The 27,695-nt window shown below is 42.8% G+C and overlaps 1 protein-coding gene and 1 long non-coding RNA gene across 3 annotated transcripts in view; one reads left to right on the forward strand and one right to left on the reverse strand.

The window, feature by feature from the left end:
- AP1S2 (adaptor related protein complex 1 subunit sigma 2) overlaps positions 1-4,144 on the reverse strand; it is a 30,697-nt gene extending 26,553 nt beyond the window's left edge. The window contains exons 1-2 of one of the 2 annotated variants that reach the window (XM_065645369.1): positions 3,934-4,142; positions 2,335-2,513 (exon numbers count right to left, since the gene is read on the reverse strand). In XM_065645369.1, coding sequence (XP_065501441.1) covers positions 2,335-2,513 — 179 coding nt within the window. In that variant the 5' untranslated portion in view covers positions 3,934-4,142. Of the gene's footprint in view, positions 1-2,334; positions 2,514-3,933 lie in introns of both variants that reach the window. The other variant, XM_065645379.1, reaches the window with a different exon arrangement.
- A 707-nt stretch (positions 4,145-4,851) lies between these two features.
- LOC135993096 (uncharacterized) lies at positions 4,852-26,942 on the forward strand. The gene is made up of 3 exons (XR_010606819.1): positions 4,852-4,938; positions 23,935-24,229; positions 25,403-26,942. It is a non-coding gene; the product is annotated as an uncharacterized LOC135993096 (long non-coding RNA).
- Positions 26,943-27,695: the final 753 nt, after the last annotated feature.

The raw sequence follows: 27,695 nt of genomic DNA on the forward strand, positions 1-27,695 counted from the left end.
GTTCTTGCAAAAAGGTATATCAATGAGACCCTGGAGCATACTTCTAATAACACCAACCATTCTTTGAGTCGCTATCTAGGTCAATTCTCTCTTACAGCTGAAATGTTGACAGTAAATACACTCTAAAAACAAGAATAGCACATCAATTTCAGCAATTTAATATTCATAAATAGCAATATCCACATGCACTATATACACACGTTTATAGCTTATATTGAAAAGCATTTATGCCAGGAGGTTCAGATCCTTCCCAATAATAGATCAGACAAGAACAGATCTTAGGAGAGACGCTCAAAAACCTTTTGTCTGCAAGCAATTGGAATCATCTTTTGCAATTTCACAAACCACACAAAGTTCCTGCAGTTGTTTTGCTCTTTTAGCCACCCACCTTTCAGAAAGTATTATACTTTAACTACTATGGTTCTCTTCTTGGGATTATTTACTTTTGAGTTATAACAGATCTCCCTTTTCAAAAAATTCATACCAGTTGGTCCTCATCAACTTTAACTACAACATGATCATTGGAAAAAGTCTGTTCCACAAACCTAAAAGGAACTTAATCACCTCCCATACCCAGTCCTTCTGGTGATGTTTTAGCCTAATGACACTTGCCAAAAAAAGCAAAAGTAAAACAATATCCAAGATGTTCATTAGCTTGATACAAGCTAATCTTAGGCAAGATTTCATAGGCTAACTGTGCCAGATTGGTTTGCAGACAGTGAAATAAGCTACCACAGCCAGATGTACACACTAGCATTCTAGCAGATGGACTGCAGTCTACACCCAGCCCCAAATGGTCTAGATGTATCTCCCAGCAGATTTCTTCATTCTCTTTGACCACAGGACCCACAGCACACTATTGAGACGCATGAGCACAACAACTTTCAGCAACTCAGTCATATCCAAATTTCCACCAGTCCCCCAGACACCAAAGGACATGGCAAGTAATTGTTAAGGGCAATAAACAAACAGGGCGGGAAAACAGCTGTGTGGAATAAACTCGCCCCCAGAACAGCTATTGCTGTTCAAGACTGAGCAAGGAATGGAACAGACTGGCCTACTCATGTCTAATTTTTCTGATCCAGTCCCATAAATGCCCAGCTGAAAGAGCAGTTGCAGACATTATTGCTTAAATAAGCACAGAAAGCATTTGACCAAGCTTGTCTACAGATACATAGTTTTGTGAGGAAATCAGGAGGCAGAAGAAAAAAAAGTGCATGCTTTCTCTAAGCACAGCCTTATGCATTGTTCCTCCTACTTGTGTTAAAGAGCTACATGCATTGGATAAACTGGTAACATTCACATGCATGATGATACATGCACCAACGTATACATGAAACCAGGACTTAAAACATCTAAGCCTTTTTGATTCTACCCATTTGGTACACTGGAAAAGAGTTAAACACTCTTCATTTCAGCTCCAGTTCTCTCTGCCCTTCCTACAGAGAGGATGCAACAATATTTATTGTAGGGTATAAGTTATTTACCATCTCAAAGAGAAAATAAAAATGCACAAACCTTCTGAAGTTTATAACTAACTACGGAAAAAGAGAACTCACTAGGGAAAGGAGATAACTCAAAGTTTTGTAGCACCAGATTTAGCTGGAAGAGATACAGCCTACCAAATCAGGATAAGGATTGCTGTTATTCATGAAGAAAATTATTTTCACACCTCTCTGTTGTAATGCATTCCAAAGATCAGCACAAAGCTAAAAAATACTTGTCAAATACTCCTAGAAAAGTTAAGGAACAACTAAGAAATGAAATTATTGCAAAGAAAGTTATACAGTACTTCCACCAAAAGAAAGCTAGCCACGATTTCTTCAATTAGGAGAAATGACTTTTTGTATTCATAGCAAAAAAATAGTGATAATAATAATTTAAAAAACCCCCACCAAACTAGGTGCTTTGAAAGAATGATTTCCTTATGAGCCCTGAAAAGCAAGTTACATTATCAGGTGATTTATGAAGTCACTGCCTGAGGTAAATGTTTATAAAATTCAGTTTTTCTTTATTGCCTATTAAATCTTACATGCTTCATATTTGTATGCATTTATGTGTGAATCTACTAAGAAACACCACTCCTTATGAAAGTAGAGGGCAACCTCATTTCTTTTCTTCAGTACATTTCTAAACGCATGAGTGATTTTCCACACATGAATGATTCCTACTTGGTTATCAAATTAGATACAAAGGAAAAGTCAGTCTTCTCCATAACCAGCAGAGGGAAGGAAAAAAAACCAGCAACAACAAAATCAACCTTCATTATTTTCTTGCTATTTATTACGCTATTCATGACATATGGCAATTATGAGGTTAGTGAGACAGAACAACCTTTTGTAGACAATCTTCAGGTCTCTCCATTCCAGGAAGCTGCACATTTTCGGCTTGCGGGCTAATACTGTTTGAACAAGTTCCCTTGTGATTTTCTTCTTTTCTTTGTCAGATAATGGGACATACCACTTCTGGAGTCTCAATTTTCCCTGGCGACTAAAAAGCAACATAAACTGCATCTGTTGAATTAGAAGAGGGGGGGGGAAGAAGATTAATCTATTAATCTGTTTCTTAGTTCCAAAAAGATATCTAGATATCTATGAGGAAAACCAAACAGGAAGCAAGACAGGCATCCAACATCCCAACTACATTATGTATTTCTATAGCAGTGGCAGATATTACACAAGATTTCGAAGTACCAATAATACAAAGGATTCCACTGAACAAGGTCAGGCAAAGCAAAGATAGTACAAAGCATACACAGGTTTCAGAAACAGATAACAGAACTATACGGTAGCAAGTAAATACGCACAAATTTCAGGCAAACTATGCTCAGCACTAATATGGTTGTATTTGCGTTTACTACAGAAAATGAGAAAAACACAGCACAGCAGTCTCTCCAAATACCCAAACTCATTTTCAATTCACCGGATTAGAGTCTTACAGCAGGAGCAATTTGCACTTAAGATCTTTCTGAAAAGCCTCAGAATACTATAAAAGGCATTAAATCTCCCAATGGAGAGTCCTACGGCACAGAAAAGCCTGGTCTTTTCTCACGTTACACAAAAGGAGTCGAGATTAAGTGCTTTCCCTGCGGTCCTATGTTCCAGGTCTCGCTTCCTCTAAAGGAGTGATGTTGCAATAATATTTTAAGAACTTGTCGGCTGCGTTTTGCAGCAGCTGTAACATTAAAGGAAATAGCTTTTCTTTTTTTTTTTTTTTTCCCTTTTTCCTCAAAGTTGTACTGGGCTGAGGAAGTTTCCCAGGCAATATGACAGACGTGAAATACGACGAGATAGCCCAGCCTAGTCCCGGGTGACAAGTCAAACCAGCACAGAAAAGAGGCGGCAGCAGCCGCGGCCCCGAAGCTCGGCGGTGCCGGGGCGCTCCCTCCGTGTGGCCAGCCCTCCGTCCGGGACCGCCGCCACAACACTCCCTCGCTATCTCCTGCCTCCAGGCGAGCCTCCCGGCTCCCCGCCGTCCCCGAGAGGCCGCCGCAGCTCCTCCCCGCGCGGGAGTGGTCGCGGGCGACCCGAGACGCGCCGCCAGCCGGCGCGGACAAGGGGCAACCGCAGAGGTGCGGGCCCGCCCCGACCCGTGAAGAGCCGCGGCCGCCCCGCTCCGCCGGGCCAGGAGCAGCCGCCGCCCGTCCCAGCCCGGGGTGCGGGGAAGCGCTGCCGCCGGGGGTGCGCCCCGCTCGCCACAGTGTGCATGTCGGGCGGGGGGGGGGGGGGGGGGGCGGGGAAGAACAAGAGGGAGACCCGCCAACCGGCTACCCCCTCCTTCGGCCGCAAACGGCCGCTCCCCGGAGCGGGTTTGAGAGGAGGAGTCCCGTAACCCGGGTCAGGGAGAACATCCCCGTCCCGTCGCACCCCACGGCGGGCTCCGCGTCCCGGCGCGGTGAGGGAGGCGAGCCCGTCTCCACGCGGCTGTGCTCACCGTGCCCCCGGGGGAGAGAACGAGGAGGAGGACGCGGCACCACTACCCGCGCTGCTGCTGCTGCTGCTGCTGCTGCCGCCGCCGCCGCCGAGCGGGACTGAGGGGAGGAGAGATGCCGCCGGCTCGAGCCCGGCGCGAGCGCGCGCGCGCCTCAACGGCCGCCACCCTCCCCCTTCCCCGCCCGCTCGGGCAGGTCGGGGCGGAGCCGGGCTCGCGGACACCGCTCCCGGGCGGGGGGCGTGGAAGGAAGGGGGTGGGGCTTGAAGGCGCCGCTGTTTCCCCCCTTTCCTCTCCGAGCAAAACTTTATTAGCTCGCTGGCTGACGGAGGGGCGGGGGTTGCCGGCCGGGCTCCAGGCGGGCGCATGCGCAGTTTGGCAAGGAGTGGGGGACCTGAGGGAGCTGGCCGACATCCAATCGGGGAGCTCAGAGCCGCGGCGGGCGGGAGGAGCTAAGCACGATACTGACCAATAAGAGGGAGGAAAAGACGGCGAAGGAGGAGCTGGCGGCGGCGGTGGGAGGGGCTGGAGCGGGAGGCGGGGTTAGAGAACCTAATCCGCGTGGCCCGAATTAGGATAGGGCAACAGCCGGCTCGGCAACAGCCAACCAGATAGCGCAAAACAGATAGCGGTACTCAAGTAGCCAATGGGCCGGCGAGGCCCGGAGTTGGGGAAATGACATCAGTCAATCAGGCGCCCGGAGACTGAGACTCCTCCTTCGACCTCCCCGCCCCCGAGGCGCGGGGGGGGTGGGTGGGGGGGAGAGAAGAAGGGAGGGGCGGCAGGATGGCGCCTGCGCGGCCCTGTGTTTCCCTCTAGCACGTGCGCGCCCCGCGTGGGGGCGTGGAGGCGGAGATGCGCGCGGGGCGGGTGTCTCGCGGCGCCGTTGGGCGGGAGGAGCCGTTGGTGGGGGGCGGAAGGGGGACGACGACGACGACTTTCCCCGTGAGGAGACTCTCCCTGTGAGGAGACACGGCCGGGGCTGCTGTGAGCTCGGTGTTGGCCGCGGTATGCGGGGAGCCGGGCAGGGGCAGGGGCAGGCTGGCACCGCGCTTGCCCGGAAAGTTTTTCCCCAGAGTCACCTTGATTGCGAGCGGTAATTAGATTCGCAGGATTAACCGGGGTCGTGTATTTGGCAGTGTCATGTTTCGTGCCTTTTTTTTTTTTTAATTCGTATGCAGCTAAAGAGGTTCTCCGTGCCAAAACAGGTTGATTGGTGTTTGGGGATTTTTTTTTGCAGGGTTTCTTGTGGTTTTGGTTTTTTGTTTGTTTGGGGTTTTTTTGTGGGGGTTTTCTTGTTTTGTCTTTTTCTTTGGGTTTTTTTTGTTTGTTTGTTTGTTTTTTCTTATTTCTAATAGAGGTAGGCTGAAAACACGTGGTACAATTTTAGTTGAAAGAAATATAGAGAATTGTGTCTTCAAGCCAAAGTTGGATTATTAAAAAAAGAAAAAAAATCTTTTAAGGACCTAAAGCTCTCATTATCATTGATACTCTTTGGTACTCTTCCCCCCCCCAGCATTAAAGGTGGCAATAATCAGAAAAGACGAATTTAACCAGGTGATCTCTTAATGACTTAACACAGTGATTGACAGGACTAGGGCAAAAGATTCTGCTTCCCTCCATACTTCTCTGTTAAAAGTAGCTCCAAGCACTTTGGAATGTGTCACACTTTTATTACGCTTTTCTTATTGACACTTAAAGCCTATTCTGGCTACAAAACAGCTCTGGCAGCAGAAAACCGGTGCTGGTAATGCTTTTGTGTAAAAATGTGGATGGTCTGAAAGGAAAGCCAATTTTCTGGTATTTCAAGGCACGCTATAATCAATTGTACTTAAGGAAAACTGCAAACATATTTCCCATCTTGTAGTAGAGGTTCTAATTGTAAGAGAAAAGTGACGTGGGGACAAGGACGTGTGCATGAAACCAAACTGAATTGATAAGGCAATTACAGTGTTACAGGTCAGGTAGAAAGTGAGAACTACTGTTGCAGGGGTATGTTCCCATCATATTTCATGTTTGTTTAGCAGAAATCCCGTTGTCGTTTGAACTTGCCTTTTATCAAGCACAGGAACAGATGTACATGGATCTGTTATCCCATAGTCTTCCTCTATACCATTGTATTATTTTGTCCTCAGCAGTTGCCACGCATTCCAGTTCACTTGTTTCTTGTGAAGTTATTCCTTTGTCTAAAATATCTTGTTCAGAAAGCTTTTACAAATGATCTCTTTCCTAATCTGCACTTCACTGTTCTTGAATTTAGCTTCCCAAATCCCATGAATTCTTTATTATGAGTGCAGGCACGCTTCTGGTGCTTCTAGATCTGCTAAAGCATTTTTTAAGCCAGCAACCAATTTTTGTTTCTCTTCATTGGATCTACTTCCAGTATATTAGCAGCATTATGGTACTGGGAGCTCAGAAATGAATTTCTGAAGAAGTCACACCAGACCCGTATTATGATTTGTCACTTCCCAGCTCAGTGAAATATTTCTGCATATGGATCAAACCACACGTTCTACAGATGCTTAGTTGATTGAAATCAGATGAACTACCCAGATGCTTCAAGCAAATATTTTGGTGGAGCAAAGTCTCAAAGCTCCACTGTTGGGGTTTTTTTGTTGTTGCTGTTGGTTGGGTGTTTTTTTCTGTGCTGTATCTTTGTTTTAATTTTTTGTCAGACTTCCTACTCAGTGTCAGTTTATGGTTTCATCCAGTGATACAAGGGCATTGTTCCACTGTTTTTCTCCCTCCTTTCTGTTACTTGGCTGTATTTCTTCAGACTTTAACATGGAGTTTCTTAATTAAATCTCCTGGTCAGAATCACTCTGCTAGATGCAGTTTCAGGTGGTATGATAAGGCATGTGAGACCAGTGGTATGTCAGGCATGGTGGGAACTGTGTCTAGCGAGGTCTAGCTCAGCTTTCTGTCTTCCTCAGCCTATCCTGCCTCCTCATCACTGTTCCAGCCGGCGGGTGCAGTTTTCTCAAGCCTGCCTGGATTGCCACTCATATGATCATGCTTTAACTCATTTCTCTCAAAATGAGCCAGCATATTTTAAGCAGTTTATGGTGTGATTCCTTGGCAGTTTCAGATTATCTCAATCCCCACTTCTTCTACCCCCTCTTCCCATTCCCAGCTCTGTGTTCCCATCTCTTTTCCTGTGCTGGCACTTTGCTGTGTCTCACACAGGGCGTTGCAATTGAGGCTGCTTTTGGCTGCACAGGTGAGGGTACAGTAACCAAGTGAGTCTGTTTCAGGATTAAGTGCCTTTGTCGAGAGGGCACTGACAGAGGTAATGTCTTTTTTGTTTGTTCTGTTTCTTTCTGGAAATAAAAGCTTCAGAAAGCTCGCTGTTTGCATTTTTTCTACAGTGTTGCAATTTGTACTAATTACACCTCTTTATACCAACTCCATAGTTTGTTCCTGTAAGAAATTGTCCTGTCACTAGCAATATACCGAGCTCGCTGTAATTTTTAAATTGATTAAGATGATACTTAATAATGCAATAGCCTTTGAGTATTCCACAAACCCGTGACAATGCAAATGTCCTGCAGTCTAATTTTAGACATGACACAGTCTTCTGTTTGTTAGGCTTTGTTTATTGTCTTATAACCAGCTTTAACTAGACGGATTTTGAAGAATGAGCTCAGTATTTTGGTTTCTAAGCCATGAATGATAACCTCCTGGCTTATTATGGATGAATTTTTCAACTGGTATAGTTGTAAAATCCTTAGTATTCCATTTTAGATGTGAGACAAGTCTTCAGGGGATATATCCGTTGACCATAAGATATTTGGGGTCCCCAGCCAAGAGTTTGCGCTCTAGATTATTTCCAGCATGACTTCAGGCATGGACGAGAACTGCCTGAAGCTGGGAAGAGAGGCAGGGTAGGAGGAAGGAAGCCTACATCAAATAAGATTAAATTTGCTTGGGTTTGCCTGGTATGGTTTATGTCAATTCTTGAGGGTTTTTGTTTGATTGGTTGCTTGGGGTTTGTTTTGTTGGGGTTTTTTTGTTTGTTTTTGTTGGGTTTTTTTTCTTTGGTTTATTAATTAATTAGAATATAGTAGGTTTGTCTGGAATATTTGGTCTCATACCAAAATTCATAAGGCAAACATCCTGGCATTTGTCACTTCATGCATGGTGTTAGTGTCAAATCTGAAGCCCCTGAAAGAATTTTGTTGTGTTTTCACTCTTCTCGAAAATGACAGGTAAACCAAAAGGCCTTTATAACATGAACCATTTATTAATTCCAATGGAAAATTTCTTTATTAAATTTTAACAGCTCTTTTTTTTTTTCCTTCAGAAAAACAACCCAGTATTTAGTAAAAAAAAGTCTTTGCTCCTGCCTCCCTTTCAACCATCTCAGCACCTTAAAGAGGAGGGCAAGATACTTTAAAAATGCATACTGTATCTGTGCAGGTCTCCACTAAAGTGAGCAGTGGATGTATGAGTGAGACTCATTTTATTGTTAATTTGGCTTCTTCATGCTCAATATCAGTCTGCATTTTCATTGACTGAATAACTGTGGAGTCATTATGAAGGCAGTAAGTACTGAGTTACTAGCGTTGGAAGTGATTACTGCTAGATTTTTGCCTCTTAAGCCTCCGAACAGGATGTTGTGTTATTATATGCAATTCTCTTCCCTGATGTACTGGCTGAGCATTGGCCGAACTATCAGTTTACCACTATGATTCATGCAGAACACTTAATCTCAATGGAGCCAAAGTAAGTATACATGAGACTGTAAATGACAGTTTTCATGTCTATGCTCCTTTTTTACGTGGAGCTCTCCCTCTTGATAAAATACTATTTAGTGCAATCTAGTAGCCCGATTGCTAGATCCTAGTAAATCATCAGATCATGCCTGGAATCCTTACGTGCCTGTCTTTTCTGTGTGACTGTTACAGGCTTGCTTGTGAGAGACTTCTTGACATTGAAATTCTTTAAAGTATGATTGGTTTCTAACAGTCATGTATGGCTCTCCCTCAGGATCATGGATGTCAGGCCACATGTGTGGTAGGCGCAGCTACAAAATGAACATCGTGGATGTTTATCCTTGAAGTTGGGTTTTCAGCTGAAGGAATAGTTTGAAGTGTGGTCTTCCAGCCCAGTTATGAGAATTACAGAACCTAAACCGTGGCTTAGACGTGTCATTTGCTTTGGAAAAGAAATGCATATGCAGAAATGAGGTAAGGGAACGTGGTAGTTGCCAGTCAGCAAGGGCTTCCTCTTATTACTATGTTTGTTAGCCTGAGCCCGTGCAAGGCACAGCAGCCATTTCAATGACAGGCACAGGCCAGCTCATAGCCATGTGTGTGTTGGGCTAGTAAGCAGCAGGTTTCTCTCTTTTTTACTTAAGTGATATTCTTCCATTTTTCAGTGTTTATGTTGGAGTAGAGCTCAGAGGCTCCAGAATTGAAGGAACTGCTCTGCAGACGTTTACAAAGAAGTTGTCACAACTCCTGATGCTCCTTCGTGCTCCAGTGCTACAAACTATGCCAGAGTGCAGCAAAGAATTGAATGTTTTTTGAAGCAAGTGTGTGAGGAGACCTGGCTTTTGAGACTCGGAAGGTAGTTACTGGGAGGAAGGGAGAGAGGAAGGGCAAGAGAGGAGTCTGGGATTTCTGAGACTGCATCAGTACTTTAAGAAGTAGTTGAAAAAAGCATCTCACATATATCTTGCTCATTCTCTGGCACTCCTAAGAAAGTAGTAGCTGCCACTGCAGTTTCTGAAGTGGCTGATGCTGCAGGTTAAGCAGTTTGTACTTACTGGATCTATCCCCTGAGATGAAGAAGTACTTGGACAGGCTTGTGCAGAGCTGCTCAGTTTTGCCCAGGATGAGGAATTTTTTACAATGTACCAGAGCACAATTCTGGATAGGACGGCTGTGAAGTCAGACATATTCAGAGTAAGGCAGTGTGTAGGTTTTCTGAAACACAGTTCGAGCACCCTAAATCCACCAAAGTCCTCATTTAGGCTTATATGCCTTCTTCTGTCCTTACTGTGAGAGATGCCCAACTGATGATCCTGTGAGGCCATAGCTCAGAAGGTACTGCCTTTTACACCAAGGAGTTAATCCAGTTTACAGCTTCTGACTTCCCCAGATTGGCAGGTTGCTTTGTGTAACCAGAACACAAGATACAGACTTGCATAGCACGTGTCCTAATTTTCAGCAAGTAGAAACTTTTCATGGAAACTTGGAAACGGATTTGAATATGAAATGGTAACCCAAAACTAAAATGTTCCATCTTATAATCAGACTCCTAAATCTTCCAAGCTTCCACACTGATCCTGCAGTATTACACTAAGCTTTCATTTCAGATCCTTCTGGAAAACTCAGTACAACTTCCTCTGCCATCGTAAAGAAAATATATTACGTGATCTGCCTAGTTCTTGCCATTACTGTAAAGGGACAACACAGTCTGTAAGACCTTCATTTATTGCCATTTTCTTTTTGGCTGAAGTGTTTTAAGAGCATGAAACTGGGGCAGCCAAAGACCTATAAACCATTTACTCCCTAATTTTAAAGGCTTAAGAAGAATTTAAATGGCGCGTAGATTTTGTGCTGGCTGTGTGCACATATGAGAACATTTTATACATATGGATTCTCATTCAAGCTGTCTAGATCCCCTCTGTTGCCATTACTGTGTAGAGCTCTATCTTTGCAGGCCCACTCTCATCCTACCTTAAAGCTGCTAAACAGCAATTATAGCAAACATCTTTGCCAAGGAGACATGTGCATCCTTTGAAAGAGCGTGTACCTGGGATCTCTAGGTTTTGAAGGATTTTGAAGAACTAAAGAAATGAGTGTGATAAAGCTCACCATGAGATCTTACAGAAGGGGAATGTGATTTTATAAACAAAATCTCTGTAAGCAGTTGACAGTCTCCATTTATGCTTTCATATCCCCATACTCAGAAGCACCAGAATGTATGTGTTCAAATGGTCTGGCCAAGATCACATGTGTGATCACACAGAGGATAAGGATGCTGTCTGTTAAGTCCTTATTGTGCATCTGTGTTTCTTGATTGGCAAATGAACTGATTAGGGGCTTTTTATACTCTCTAAGAGGGAATGGTGTTTGGGATACTTTGCCTCGCTATTTTGTTTCACCCTTCACAAATTCATGAATGTCATTAATGTCTTGCTGTCTTGGGGTATTTTAATGCTCTGGACTTGTTCTTCATCTTGTTTGTTACCTTATCTCTAGATCAGTTTGTTCCTTCTTTTCATTCACGTATCTTTAACATGTGTTCTAGCACACGCACGCACACACACTTCTACGCACACTCCATCAATACCAATCTTAATATTTGTTACAAATCACTGCAAGAGAACCAAGTAGCTTCTCCTTTTTGTTCCTCAGGTGCAAGCCTCATTTTTTATTTCCATCTGTACAGTAGTGTATCAAATACAGTTGGAAGCCTGTCCCAGTAAGAAGACCCCATTTACTCTCTTACTTTAGAATTCTGCCCTATTCCAATGGGTCATTAGTGGAACAAAGCCAAAAGGACATTCAATTTTTTGCTCAAGTCTGAAAGGCCACTGTTTCAAAAACTGCAGATTATGCTATTAACAAGGATGAATCCTTTGGCAATGTATCCTTTCTACTGCAAAATACTTGCTGTGTGGAACGTAAGACCCTTATTACAAATTCATGAATGATTTTAATCTATCCTGGCAGCTTTCATAAGCATTGCAGTCGTCTGGAAGCAAAAGAGATCATTGGTTTGCACAAAATAATACAGCTATGCTCATATTTGATCTAGCTCTCTAGTGGGAAAGGAATACTTAAACTTTAAAAAAAATTAAGAGACGTTTCTAATATATTACATCTCGCCAAACTATTTAGAGGTCATGTTCAGTAAGAGATAATAACTCAACGCAGAACATCAGCAAAAGAAAAAAAAAAAAGACTTCTAAAATGTGCACAGTTCTTGATTTGTTGGTGGAGTTGTAAAATCACGTTGTAAAACTTAACTACCAGTTGTCAGAAAGTACACTCTATTAGGAAAATCTGGTTATCAGGAAGTCCCTTCATCATAATTGTTTTAAATGCTTTTTCCAAAATGTGAGTTTCCCTCTGAGCACTCTTAACTTAAAGGCACTGATTGCAGAGGGAAAGCTGTCAGAAGGGAAATCATATCTTAGAGTGAGCAGCTTTTATTTCCCTGGGGCACTATGGTACAGAATGATAGCAACAGTCAACAAGTAACATTTATTGTGGTAGCTGCTTGAAGAAGTACCCAATGGCTGATTTCTAGTACAATTTTCATAATATCATTTTTGCCAGTAAGCAACTGTTGTGGAAACAAAAGACATTATATGATTACAAGTCAGAGAGGAAGCATGCATGGGAGAGTATGCGCTGAAATAAGTAGTGTTACAGAGCTGCTGTGTATAATGCAGCCGACCCTGATGTAAGGCCAAAGCTAAAGATTCAAACTTTCAAAATTCTATCTCTTATTTCTATAGAGCCAAACACAGCTGAGTTTTGGTTAGGGCTCCTAAATGCTATGAAATCTTTTCCTTCTGTAAGTAGAACAGGTTTGTCCCACTTGCTCAGATTTGCAAAAGGAACTTATATAAAGAAAGCTTATAATTAATCTCTCTTCCCAGTCCGCCATGAAGAAATTACAGTTTTATAGTTTGCTTTGCCACTGAATAATCAGAATTGGGCATCCTTCCTCTTTGTTCAGTCATGAGTAATTTGCATTGATGGGTACCAAAGAACAGCATAGTGAAATCACCCCCAGGCAGCTAAACAGTCTGAAGAAATTAAGTCTGTGCATAAAGTACACATACACTTTAAAAAAAAAAAAAAAAAAGAGGAGACCCATGCCTGAAATAGAGCAACAAGCGAGGGAATATTTAGGTTGGTTTATATTTATTTACAAATGCTGGTAGCAGATGGTTACCAACGTTTCAGCAGTATGGCTGTTTAAGCAACTTAAAAGCTGTAAGAAACAGCACAATTTATGTAGCAGCTCGCCTTCTTTAGCCCACTCTTATTTGTGTTACCCAGAACAACTCCCATCACAATTCATCACAAAGCTAAGTAGCTAAAAAAGAAATAGATGCAAGTGCACAAGAAATCAGTGGTTTTCTCCATCATGGATATCTGCTTTGAGTGATAGTTCTGTCCACAAAAGATCATTTTCTGAAGGTTTCTTCCTCTCCCAAGTACAGCGTGTGCCTTGGTTATTAAAGCTTATAAAGGCTACAAATGCAGATGCTGCCTTAGCTACTAGATAGGCATAATTTATCTTGCTGCACTCTTTTTAAGTGAGCATATTTAGCAGACAAACTGAACTAGTCTGCTTTTTTTCCCATATTACCCTTTTGATGCAATACACCATCTGGCTAAGATGAGGTGATGACCGACACATGAAGGTGGCTAGTCAAATGAATGGCTATGATGCATATTGGTTAAATACTTTCTAAAGAAAATAAATACAAATGGGGATCTCAGCTGAATTTCCCAAAAAGGAGGCTTCACACCTAAGCATATTGAATCTAGAGTTGTCATACAGATACAGTTTTTTGTATACCTCCCACTGAAACAGTTTCATTCACTTGGGCTCCTCTCTTTTAGATACCTAATTCACTGACAAATTCAAGAAGATTATGTCTTCATAGGCAGCTGGACAGAACTACTTGTGATACCAAAGTGGAGACAGCAGAAAACATCTATTATATCACCATGAAAGGGATGGGCAATATAATGGTCAAACAGTGATTTAAAAATGGAAACACGAATGCTTGCTTTGTAAACATTTACAGTGAAGCTGACTTTCCTGCTCCTGTTAGAGCAAGTGCCAAGGAACCGGGTCATGACTTGTTAAGGAGAATGCTGCTGTAGATAGCCCAGAGGAGAGGGTACCACCACCGTCATTCCACTGTCTGACTTAGCCCCACCACCTGCCTGGCATTAGAAACCTCCATTCAGCAAGAGCCCAAAGTGTGTGTGTCCATGTGTGCGTGCGTGTGTGTGTCTGCAAAAGGATTACTGACTGTACACTGGCAAATTGAAAGAGGTACTGACTGTGCTTGTGTAGTCCTTGCTGGGAAAATTCTGTGTACAGTGGCAATACAACAACATAAAAAACAGGTAGAATCTGAGCTGGATATGGGTGTAGCATAAACCTGATTTAATTAAGAATATTAAGAAGCTGAGAAAAAAAAATGTTTTTCCTTTCCTGTCTTTCATTTATGTATAGTAAATGCTCAAAACAAGTTTTATGAGAGTATCTCCTTAATTAGGAGTAATGTGCTTTTAAAAGATTATTTCTGTGTAACTTGACATGTTCAACACCAAGTTTCATATAAGACCAGGATGTGGATGTTTAAATCCAATGCTTGCAGGGTATATGCCCACTATACATTTTGCTGAGGTCCTCTCTCAGAGGTGAGCAGCTCTGAGCTTATACATCAGCCCAATGTGGGAGCATTTCCATGCCCCTCCCATTGCCTCATTGTCTCTGTACCCGCTCATGTGTAGCGGAGCATGAATTAGGTGGCACTCTGTGTGCTGGGACCTGTCCTTGTGCCGCCCGTGGTAGCCCTGCCATGGCCAGGGGTGGCAGGGCTGGGGGACAGGGATGCAGGGCCACCAGTGCTCCAGCTTGCCTGCAGCCTGGATGCAGATCTGCCCAGTCCTAGGGACAGGTGCTAAGTCAGTTTTGGGCCTTAAAGCAGCACCAGACTGAAATCACCAGACTGAGGAGCAGATGATGGATGGGTGCAGGCTAAAAACTGGCTGAGAGCCCTCAATAATTCTTCAGTTCAGACATCGCCACACTGGAGGAGACTTTGGCAGCATCTACACTTACCTTTTACCAAGTGCTGAATCATCCTCCCAGCTGGGGTGAGCAGCACCTGGCCAGGGAAGGGATGCCAGGGAAGGATTCTGCCATGTCACAGGGCCATGTCTGGCTGGGGCTTGGGGCAAGCTTTGGAGCTCAGGATGAGCTTTGGGGCTTGGTTCCTGGGTGCAGGCACAGCCACCCTCCCACGCAGGGTGGATGCCTCTGAGGCCAGACAGAGCCAGATGTGTAGGATCCATCTCTGAGAACAAGGCAGATTCACCAGGCACCAGGCAGGCAGATTTATGTGGCTGGTCTTTCCCCCTGTGCTGCAGAATGGAGCCAGTGCCTCGCCATCTCTCAGGAAGCAGAAGCTGTGGGGCTTGCCAGCGGTGTGTACTACCAGTGCTGTTAGACTTGTCTTAGAAGTTGCCGGTAATGACATATTTAGGTTACAGCAGATCACATTTTCGTTAGTGGTGCTGCTTCTGGAGGGTGGCATCAAGTAGTAATCATTATTATTGCTTCAACAGATTGTATCTGTGCACAGCTGCCACCTGCCACTCTCAGTACTGCTCTGTAGAGATAGCCCTGCTTTTAAATCCTAGTGGGTGACCTTATTATCAGTTCCATGTTTTCAAAGCCCATGGAAGCCTGCCCCCAAATTATACAGCTTAGAAATAAATACATTGGGGGGGTTCCTTTTCCTTGCTGCTTGGCTTCTGCGTCTTTAACATCCATACAGGTCATTTTTCCTTTTTCTCTCTACAGCAGGCTAAGATTTTAGGTGAGAGAAGGAGGGAAGTGGGGAAGAGGGGGCGAAAGAAGAAAGGAAGGAAAGGAGGGGAAAAAAGAAGGGAGAGAAAGGAAGGGGGAAAGGGCAGAATAGGAAGCAAGAAGGAAAATTTAAAAAAATAATTTCTACGTAACAACAGCAGGAACTGTGCCTTTAAGAAAAGTAACAGGTAAAATAAGTTTCACATAAGAACAGACAATAGCTCTGTCAAGACTTGGCTTGCTGAACAAGAGTGAAAGGCAAAGTAAATTAATATATTTTATCCAGCAATAGCTTGTCAACTCAAAATTATTCATGCCAGCACAGACATTAACAGGGTTGTAAAGACACCCCATTCCCTTCTCATAAATTCCCCAGCTTGAATTAGTGAACTTGAGATTTCTTGTCCCCTCATTACTTATGAATCTTGTGACTCTAACTCACAGCAGTCCAGGTAATGGATTATATTGGTGCTTTATTTTATTTTCTGAAGTGAGAGGGCTGGAAGTTCAGGCTTTTACACTTTAGTGCTACCTTTACTTTCTAGGCTATTGAGTATGTAGGTGCAGAAGGACAGAGTAATTCAGGATCTCTGGTTTCTCTAGCTGGCTGAGGGTCCCAGAGGTGATATTTCAGAAGAGGAATTAAGATAGTGGGGGATCCAGGTATAATTGCTTGGATGATGCTCCAAAAGTGCAAAATGATTTTGGGGAAAACACAGCACTCTCAGCTTTGTCTGGAGTGCCAACCTCCCTAAGACCTGTCCAGGCAGCCAGCTGGGTCAGCAAAAAATATGGTATAGATTTTTTGGAAAATGTGACTTTGGATCCTTGTGCCATATAAATCCCTACAGCCACTGATTTAATAGAGATATAGAAGTTTACACCATTGACAAGTTTCGCCATGTCTTTAATTTATAACCCAAATCCTTTGTCACGAATCTGGAGAAAATTACTCCAAAATGTGATCCTTGACACTGGGAACAGTGTCATTTAAATACAAACTGTGGTTTGGCCACAGTCAAAGGTTTGTGGTATGCATGGCTTCCATTTCAAATGTATGTAGAAAGAATGGATTTTGTAGTTGAAATCCTGATAATGCTGTTATCCTTGTTCAATTTTTTAGCACCATCTGTTCTTCCCAAGTAGAAATTCCTGACAAATCATATGAGCAAAAACTTACTTTATTTCTCCATGCAGCAGATGAACCATTAGAATTACAGAAATCTGGTTGGGCAAAGAAATATGTTTATAAAATGATTGGTTTAAGTCTTTGTTGTCTGAGAAAATGACTTTTTAATGTACTGACAGCTGTCTCCCTCTGGCATGTTTTCAGTTTAACAGTTTATGTTGGAGCCAGATCATTTGTTTCATAACTGGCTGTAGCATAACAAACAGCACTTGTAAATCTCCAGTCAGCCCACGTATCACATAAATGTTATCTGTCCCAATCAGGATACTTTTCCAATCGCTGTTTTCTTAATCATGTCTGAAAAATACGTAAATAATATGGCCACATGATAATCTTCTCTTAAATCACATAGATAAAAAATGTGAGTTGACTCAAGCATTTGGATATTTTTATTAGGTCATTTTAATTTAGAGTCGAGGAAGCTACCCTGCACATTAATGCTTATTTATTTATTTGCTAAAATAGTTCTATAGTGCTTATTTAAATCCTGTCTAGAAAACAAATAATATTATTTTCTGATCCCTAGAGCTTCCAGAGCCCAGTGTGCTGCGCACCACACAAATACAGTCAAGATGCTTACAAGCTCAATCAGGGCTTCATTTAAATGTCTTCATACCACTCTTTCAGATATGAAAGCACTGAACTTTTTGGTCCGATCCCTCCATCTGCATCCAGTGATGTCCAATGGACCCAGGCTGGTTTTGCATGGTGAGTGCAGAAGTCCGCACACAATTTGCTGTCACCACTCCCATCGCTTGAGCATTATACAGGACATCCTCACCACCACTTTGGAGCAGTGCCTGCGCCTTGGGTTGAAAACTGCAGTCTGAACACAGAAATCATGTCGTAGCAGGGGCAACTGGAAGTGAAACAGAGAAGTTCTCTTAATTTCCATCTAAAGTGGTCTTTTGACATCATCGTATCTCTTTAATAGTATGTGGTACACATGACATAGAAGTGGCAACATTGGAGTATTATTTCTTTTATTGACACTGTGATGCTACCTTTCCCTGTTTCATAGGGAGAAGTCAAGATTATAGGCAAATCGATCTTGCACATCTACCACGTGTATTCTGTGTACCATGATGTCACCAATACTCATTTGATAAGGATTCCTTAACATTGTTTTGAAGAGATGTTACTGATTTTGCTAATTGATTAGATCGTGGAACCAGAGGAATGTTCAAGGCTTAGATTTGTTTTTTATTCCTGAACCATAGCACCTCTACTCTCTCCTAAACCCCATTCTTCAAATAAATTTTGCAGCCAAGGTGGAAAAGATCTACTGTAAGCAGAAAATTTTCTTGCTATCTGAACAGTGAATGTTACCAGTCTCTGGCGTATTTCTGAGGCACATCTGTGTTTCTGATCTGTCCCTAGGCAATATACATTCTGAAATGAAACATTTATTTCATGTCACAATAATGCACTTATGGACCATGTGAAAACAGAACAAATATTAAAACCTTTGCAAGCCTTATACCACAAATGAATAGACGCATCAGGAAGGAAAAATACAAGCTCTCTGTAGAAATAAGTGTCTGGATAAAACATCTGCAAGGGGAAGTGTGTCTGGAGGATGGCTTTTTAGATGAAAAAAAGAAGCACCATTAAATAAACATTTGTTGGCAGTCTGGTGGAAGTTGTAGCCATGGGTAGGAAAGGTGGTCGTCTGACATGTGTCTTCCAAGATTTTCACTATAATCTGCGACTACTAGTATGACACAAACATGAAACCTGGAGCTACAAAAGCAGCATTACAAAGGTCATAAAGACTGTGTATTTCATGGCTTCCTTTCTCTTCCTTTCCCTATGATGACTGGCAAATCTGAATTAACTCTGATTCAAGGTGAAGCTTGGATGTCATGGCTATGTTGGACCCTGGGAGGTCTCGTTGAATAGAGTATTCACTGTATGCTGGTGGATTGTACCATATGGAGCCCTCTGAGCCGTTTGGGGTAAATGGGGGAAGAGAGTCAGGAGGGCTCTTTTTGTAGGAGGTATGGTGAATGGGAACATCTTTTAACCCCAGGACTTGCCACGTTAGGTATGCTGACCTTCAGTGGTGAAAGAAACATAATGGTCAGAAAGGGACTATAGGACTTGTGTGAATATCTTTGATGATCCAGTTCCAACTTGAAGGAATACTAAGTGAGGGAAGTACATGTTGTATTCATTATTTAATCAATCTCTTTGTACTATTTGCATAAGCTTAGTGAAGATCCACTCATTTGGGAAACAGAAGCCTGCATATATTATGTGCTATGTACGCCACATGTCTTTTAGGACATAGACCCATTTTATTGAAACTCTGGGAAAACCTGCAGTTTAAGCTGTTTAAGCTGAAACTGCACCTGTACTTACCTGCAGATACGTTGCAGCTCTCATCTGATCATCCTGCCTGTGGGAACCAGAGTGGAGGAGGCCAGTTCGTAGTTGCTTCTTGCTCTGGTTCAGGTACCAGAACTCAAGTGTGCTCCCAGATTTTGTCACAGAGGTAGAAGTGTGGATAATCTTCAGGGCTGAACGGTTTTATTGTGAAGTCCCCGCTCTCAGGTGGTAGTAAATGAAGGAGCTGGTCCCAAGACTATGTGGAAGGATCTGAAATCTGGGTCAGCCTTGTTCCCTCTCTGACGTGGGAAGCTCAGACTCATGGTATGTAGGCAAAGCAGTCATGTCTGCCTGAGTTGTATTCAGTTCTAGGGAGCTCTCCTGGCACAGTGGCATTCAAGGCGGGCGTTTCTCCAAGTGCCAGGAGTTTGGCGCAGCAGTAGTAGGTCTCCTGGATGACAACAATGCAGAGAAGAAAAGCTGAAATTAAGACACAGTAGTAGAAACAAAATATTAATAATTATGAGTACAAATTCCTCAATAAATTGTATCAAAATAACTTAAACAAAAAAAAACCCAACCAACCAAACGAAAACCAACCCTGATTCTGTGTTTTGAATTGTGGAAGCTCTTGCAAGATGCTCTCAGCTTTGAAGTATGTCCCAAAGTATATGTTTTTTGCAGCTATTCAGAGGATGATGCAGTGTCAGGAATGCCACATTACATGTGTGGACATGTAGTAACATTTATGAGCTTCCATGATGACACAGGCTTTGTTGAAGCTCTCTGACTATAACAGATCTCTAAGTGATTGTTCTGAATAAATTGTCTATGCTATTGTTTTCCCACTGCAAACAGAACAGAGCCATTTTTAAACAGGCTGGATAAAAATGTCACAGAATTCAACGTGTGAAAGAAAAGGACAATTTCAATTATATTTTCCTTAATATCTGAACACTTCTCATAATGTTCGGGGTGGTTTGGTTTGGTTTGGTTTGGTCTGGTTTGGTTTGGTTTGGTTTTTTTGCACAGTTGTTTCAGTGCAAGAACAGACAAGACTTTGGAAAGTGTTGCCTCCCACTAATAAACGTGGGAACAGCACACAGTCATTCACTTAATGTTTTGGAACAAGGAGCGTCTTATGCAGCTACAAAAGGAGCAGAGCTTGGGAAAACTTTGATATGGCATTTCTCCAAGCCACAGCTGAAGAGAGCTGCGCTTTTGTTTCTTAGATTTCAGATGCTAATTGCAGCAGGATACTTGTCCAATGCATTAGTAAAAGCCTTCAATAAGACAAAGGTGCTGCAGCAGTCAATATTCATGGTTCAGCAGATGAGCTGAAGCCTCAGTATTTTACTGGGGAACGTGGTGCTGTCTTCCTGATGAGCCATTGTGGTGGGTTCATGACCTCTCATGGTCATTATGGAGCCCACATTGAATTTTGTGAAGAGATGCTGTCAATCCAATATAGATGATAGCAGCCCAACTCCTGAAACTCTCACCGCAGTTTCAGCCAGATGCAGCATTTTTGCTGTCTTAGGTTGTGATTTACAGAACATTTACAAGATATTTCACTTCAGTGCAAGCAGAACAGAGCAGGGCAGCATGTGTGAGCAAGGACTGATATACACATGTGCCCTTAGAGGAACAGTCTTCAGAAGGACTGTGATTTACAAGACCCTCTCTTGTCCAAATAGACTGATGTCTCGGGGGATTGCCCAGGCCACTCTACCTGCCTTGCTTCACATCTGCTTTCTGCCTGCTTGTCCCCACTCCCCTGCTCTCAGGGCTGCCTGCAATCCCAGCCTCCCGAGAGCCATGACTCAGGCCCAGAGGGAGATTTCAGGCAGCTTCTTGCTCGCGGGCAACTGGTTCTTCCCTGCCATGTCACATGTCCATCACACAGCTTCTGTGTAAACCCTAGCCAAAAGCAGATGGTGGTGAATGCGCTGATGATGCCATGGAGCAGAGGGCAGCCTGGAGCCCTGGCTGCTTCTCCTCTCCCTCCATTCTGGAACATGTCCCCCACGTCACTGAGGTCCCTGGGGCACTGCTGCTGTTGCAGAGGGACATAGTGTTACTGAGGGAAAGGAAATGTCTGAGATTGGAGGCGACCCACACTCATGTATGGGGTCCTTAATTAACATAGTGCTTAGAGACTGGAAAGGTTTTATTTAATAGGGCACATAAGAAATAAAAGACATTCAATTTCTGAAGGCTTCTGTTTCAAACAGCAGTGTCAGCTAAAATGTGTGTATTTTTAAATTTAGCTTTCATACTACATCAGTCCCAGAGTCAGTCCCATTTTCCCTGTGGTAATGTTACTAAAGTAGTTCTCAGCTGAGTCCATAGCCTTATTTTGTGTCTCGTCACTCTTTGATAACTGGAAACATAAGATAGATAGGCATGTACTGCAAATGAAGAATTACAGAAAACAGTTGTCTCATCCTTGAGCATGACAAATTATTTTATTGTCACAGATTGTCTTTTGGAGTAAATCACTATCAAAAGGTTCTCAAATCTGTTTTAATGATCAGCCTTCCCTTAAGACCTCAAAGTGCCTGCATTATATTCACGGTGGATTCAGATTATTATTATTTTTTAATTACAGCGATTAAAAACACTAAGTGAAAATTTTCATTAGGACTCCTGAATGGAGGAAACTGCAGTTTGGGTGGGATGAGAGGAGGAGATGCTTATTGCTCCGTGTTTTGCTGTTCTGGTCCTGTGCCACACTGGGCAGCACTATGAGCGAGTGCCCTGTGTAAAATGGTTTTGGTTTACTGAAATGCCCATCGCTGCTTCATTTTCTTTTCAGAAATATTCCTGTCCATTAGTGAATGTTACTGTGAGAACGAGATGCCATCTTGTGGTCGGTTTTCCATCTCACAAACCTGAGCTTGCTTTTCTGAGAAAGTAGTTCAATTATCCCTCCAGCTTGGGGCTGCAAAATAACTAAACCAGCGTTTTCAGATTTCGTTATAAACCCAAGTCCTCCACTAAGACTTACGGGCTTTTTAAATAAAAACTGGACAGTTTCGAAGTAAAATTGTCTGCTTTTAATCATAACCTAGAAATTGGCATTTGGAGATAATTTTTTTTTAAGTTAGCAAAACAAAATGCTGATATATGTGCAATTTATTTTTTCCAAAGTCAAGCAAACATAATAATTTTGCGAAGTGTAAGGGTTTTGTGCAGCTGCTTGGAAAAAGGTGGTGCAAGCATTATTCAAGGGAAAGCTTATGTTTTCTGTAGTTTAGAGTGATATGATAGCTGTGAGGACTACCTCATATCTTCCATATTTCCTTACTTCTCAACCTCAGGTACAAAGCTGAGTAATTAGAATATCAAAATGCAAAACCTGTCTGGAGTACAAAGCTTATAGACTTTGGCAGCACTTAAATGTAGATTTTTGTCCAGTTGATTATTCAATAATTACCCATGAAGTTAAGATACAATCTATTGCTTTTGATATGCTGATCTCAATGCTGTGGTACATTTTGTGCAACATGGAGATCCACTTTCTTATTCCAGCCTCTTCAGTAAATGAAGGAAAAGCCAAGGGTATGATTGCAGAAATATTTTAGCAATAGAGGATAACTGCCATCAAGGGTTCTTCACAAGGACTGTACCACAAGCTCTGTTACAGGGCGTGTTATAGGCAGAGCAGTAGAGCCCTAACTATGTCAGAGACAGCCCCAGTCTCTGGAACAGCTGAGGAATGAAAGCAATGAAATGAATATGAAGCTGCTTTGCCTCCCACGCCTTTCAGGCTAGGCGTTCAGTCCAGCTTTGTTTTAAAAAAGTGTTTGCATCTGTTGGACCCACTCTTTGGGTACAGCTCTGCCCTGTCTGCATTATAGACACTGGCTGTATCAGTGCTGTATGGACTCACGGGAATGCTGGACGTGTCTACACTCATAAATGAAGCATGTCCAGAAGCTTCCCTGGGCATCGAGAGCGAGTGCTGTGGGACAGCCCGTGTCCTTGCCAGTTTACCATCTGGCTTGCAGATGGAGGCAGCTGTAGGCACACTGCCTGCTAGCGATAGCCATCCTGCTGCCTTTGCTGCCAGATTCTGCCTGGAAGCTGCTCTGGGAGAGCATATGTTCTGCCAAAATGCGGGTCAGGGAGCAGTTAAGGGTAGTCACTTGTGTTCAGGAACCTGCTTGCATAGACTAGGGTGGGTAAGCATTGAGTAACACAGAGAAAACGTATGGACCTGGGGGAGGAACAAACCGACATAGATTGTTACTGGTTATTTATTTGTTATTTGATTTTATATTATGTATAGCCCAGCAAAAGAAAAGAGCTCCAGACCCGTGAAGCTTACAAGAGAAGGGAGAGGAGGGGAGCAAAGGCGCAATGATAGGAAACACCTGGCCAAAGCTGCTGAGCTAGCCAGCGGCCATGCTGTGACCAAAACCCACCCAAGGAAGGGGAGCCCTCAGACAGGTCCCCATGGTGCCGCGGATGCTGCGGGCTCTGCCCCTGCTCAAGGCCGTGCCGCTGGCCTGGCTGGCACGTGGCCTCACACCCTGGTCGAGCAGAGGGATGCGGGGAGGTCTTGCCATCCCTGTGCCGTATCCCCCTCCGTGCCAGAAGACAGGGGATCAAGAGGAGTTATGAGGAGGAGCAGGCAGCTCCCCCCAGCCAGCCATGTAATAGCTCCAGACAATGTGTGCTGCTGCGTCTTAACTTGTGTCAATTTGCGGAACAGCCTAATGGAGTAAAGGTGTGAGTGCAAGCAGGGGATACTGTGAAAAGAGAGGCTGTACCACTGCCAATTGATTTTTTTTTTTTTTTGGCAGCAAAGAGGCTTTTATTCTCACTGCATCACAGTGAGCGCTTCAAAACCCATTTAAGTGCCTGTTTGCCTTTCCTTTTACTCTGCATTGCAGCTGGCATGCCCAAGAAAGACAGCTTGCTCTGAATGCACATTAAAGCTTGGCCAGCGCGTGTGTAAAGCAGAAGTGAGACACCACCATTCATAGCCCGCAGGCATCGGGATCAGAGAAGAAAGCGGGGAGGCACGACGGTGTTCCCACTCCTCCCAGGTGCATCCTCATCCGTGACAGCCAAAGCACAGCCATCAGCACTGCGGGCTTCCCTCAGACGTGCCACACCAAAAGGGATGGAGCTGAACAAAATGCAAACGGCTGTTTTTTGAGATCTGAGTGACCTGTTTCTGCACAGGTACTTCTGCCTGCAAAGGTGGAATTTCTCTACGTCCACACATTTATTTTTAAAATTTGACCAAAGAGGCATGACATTTTGTACTGGATGTTGGTTCTTTTCTCCCTGCCTGTGGGGTTTTTTTTGCTTGTTTTGTTTGTTGTTCTTGTTGGGTTTTAATTTTTTTTTGGGGGGGGGGGGAGTGTTTGTTTTTGGGTTTTTTTGTGTTTTTTTTTTTTTTAATTAGTTGCTACACTGATTGACGTTAGGAAGAAAAAAGTGAGGAAAATACATTTTTGCCTTTTTTGCAAGTGATTCATATCCCTCCTCCCTGTATCTGCCAAATTTGACAAGCAGCAAATAGAGCAGCACCGCGTTTGCCTCGGGTCAGGTCAGAACACACACTACTGCGAAGTCAGCATGGTCGGGAACCAAAGTGTCTATAAATGTCAGATGTATCTTTCATAGATTATAGAGGTGAAAGGAACCCCTGTGTTCATGTGCTCTGGTCTTCTGTATAAACAGGACCTAGAGCCATTCTCTGTAACTGGATGACGGCCAGTTTAGGAAGACACTTAATTGCATTTTAAGAGCCTGTGCAATTCCCCTGGTAAATCAGTCCAGCTGTTAATTTCCTTACTTCAAGGAAATTGTGTCCTATTTCAAGGCCGAGTTTATCTGGCAGAGTTCGGCTTCTAGCTACTGAATCTTGGTAAGCTGCTGTCTGCAGGGTGGAGGAGCTGGAGCTGGAGGAGCTGTGCAGCTTTCTGGGGGGAGGAAGGGGAATGTGTGGGTGTTGCTCCTGTATCACTAAAAAAGCAAATGCACGGCCTTGGCCAGTGCTGACAGTAAATTGCAACCCTGTTAAGGTCCTGCTCCCTCTTTCCCATGGTTTCATACCTGTAAAAGTAACCCCCAAGCCAGTGTTTTTTCACATGTAAATACCCATCTAAAATGATTGTAAGACCTCTCACTCTTTCTTGAACAAGGTGAATAACTCAACACTTCAGCATTCTAAAAATCGCCTCCCTCTTCTCGATCGTTTTCTGTGTCCTTTGAATTCCCCCTCTCCAACATCCTCCCAGGCAGCACACTAATCCAGTAGCAGTTTTAAAACTGATGCATGTGAAGGCAAGTCCCTTTCCAGTTCTAGCCTGATATTCCTTTTTATGTATCGATTTTCCTGTGTTACAGTGATCTCCAAACCCTTTTCGGACTCATTGCCCTCTGTGAGAAGCAGCCCGTTCCCTCAGCTGACACAGATACATGGATATACCTCCGACAGAGTGGCTGAAAATTCTCTCCAAAGACAGACTTGCCTTCAGCAGGGTGATTGTCTCCAGGCCAGGCCTGGAGCTTGTCTCCTGCTCAGTCCTCCTCTGGCTGGTCACCCAGAACAGTCAGCACAGGTCTCGGTTCCAGGTGGTCTAACAGGTTAAGCTCCTCAGATGTTACTGCTGAAGTTTAAGTTTCTACTTATCCCTGGATTGCTATAATCCTTCACTGACTACAAGTTCAAACTTAAATATTGACATCAGGAAGAATGCTGTTATAGTGAGGGTGATGAGACACTGGAACAGACTGCCCAGCAAAGTTGTGGATGCCCCATCATTAGAAGTGTTCAAAGGTAGGCTAAACGGGGCTTTGAGCACCCTGCTCTAGTGGAAGGTGTCCCTGCCCATGGCAGGAGGTTTGGATTAGATGATCTTTAAATATCCCTTCCAACCCAACCCATTCTGTGATTCTGTGATTTATGAAAACTTGCGTGACCATATTTAGTCATCTAGGAAGCTTTTAGAAGTCTGAAAATGGAGAAAAATACTTAAATCGGAGTGCCACCAGGACAGAGCAGCCTGGAGAACCATCAGCCTATTGCACCCGAACACCAACCACAGTTCCTAAGGGAGATTTCTGTGGCAAAATAACCCGAGTATAATCACTGAGATTCTACTAGATCTAGCCCTGGTTACAGTTTAGTTTGTAGAAGCTGGTCAGGATTATTTTGCAGCTCTAACAGCATGGATGATATTAACAAGACCCTGCCTGAAATAACACTCCTGGGAAAATTGAAACGGCAGACAAAGATTAATTGAAAACTCACAAGGCCATTACCATCCTCCCACATGCTAGAACCTACTTCTTGTTTGTACTAGTTAGATTTCCTGGGTAAACAGCCATCACAAAGTAGTTTTTAGGTTTTTTTGGCCAAGTAAAATAAAACAAGGTTATGTTTTAAAAATTGTATTAAATAATGTTTATCCACAATGTTTTATAACTGCCAAATGGGTGAAAAGTGCTAAGAATGCAAAAAAATCCTCCTGTTTCAACTTACTTTATGTTCTGACAAAAAAAAATTTGTCCATTTACAATATCAAATAGGCATCCACTTTCCTACCCTCACCTCAGAGGCAGAGAAAAATACAGCACTGTCAGTTCTGCTCAGAGCCAGCAGGAAGGGATTGCCTCTCACCATACCTGCTCACAGTCCAAGCTAATCCTTTTGTAGCACTTGTCTGGTAATATTTAGCAGGCTCCAACACGCTCAGATTCAATGGCCAGAAACGTCGCTTATGAAGTAATCCTGTATTTGGATTCTTTTTTCGTTTCTAACACTTAATCATTGCCTTTGTGAAATACTTTTGATTACTTAGAAATTCTGGCATGACCTTAATACATCTTTCATAAAGAATTACTGCAGAAGTGACAAGTTAATTTCATAGTGCAAAATATGAAGACAGCAGTAATATATTATTGGCAGAATTTAGTCACAAATAGAAGATAATTTTTCTACTAATATAAATGTAATTTTATTTCTTCAGTTATTATTAATTTATTTAATTTGCAGTTATTCAGATATTTTCTGTGTATTTAAATATTGCTCTCCACTAAATCCTGAATAAAATTAATATATATTTATCTATAAATAAAATATTATCTATATTCAGCAATTAAAGGAAAGCAACACCATTAGGATTGTAAATAATTGAACAGCAGAATTTATTTCTTACAATAAGCCATGAACTAAAACTGAGGTAAAGAAGGTCTCAGGCTCCTTTTCTAATTTTAAATAGGCTTAAATACTGTATTTCTGTCAAGCAGATAAATTAAATGCGCCATCTTTATTAATTCTCTGGTCATCCGTGGTAAAAATGGTAATCTCAGTAAATTCACTTGGTAATGCTGTAGAAGCTCCCACATAGCTGTAGCATAGGAACTGCACAGTGTCCAAAATGTGACAATGAAAGCAGAATCTCTCTGCTCTTCAATGCATTTTTACAAAAACAAAAGGCATTTTAGTTTATCTGTTTGTTATTTATGTGTCCTATGGAAAAGAAAAGGAAAGAAAAGGAAAGAAAAGAAAAAAGACAAGACAAGACAAGAAAGACAAGGAAAAGAAAAAAAGAAAAGAAAAGAAAAGAAAAGAAAAGAAAAGAAAAGAAAAGAAAAGAAAAAAAGAAAAGAAAAGGAAGAAAGGAAAAAGGAGAGG

Source organism: Caloenas nicobarica, chromosome 1, assembly GCF_036013445.1.
Source record: "Caloenas nicobarica isolate bCalNic1 chromosome 1, bCalNic1.hap1, whole genome shotgun sequence".
NCBI lineage: Eukaryota > Metazoa > Chordata > Aves > Columbiformes > Columbidae > Caloenas > Caloenas nicobarica.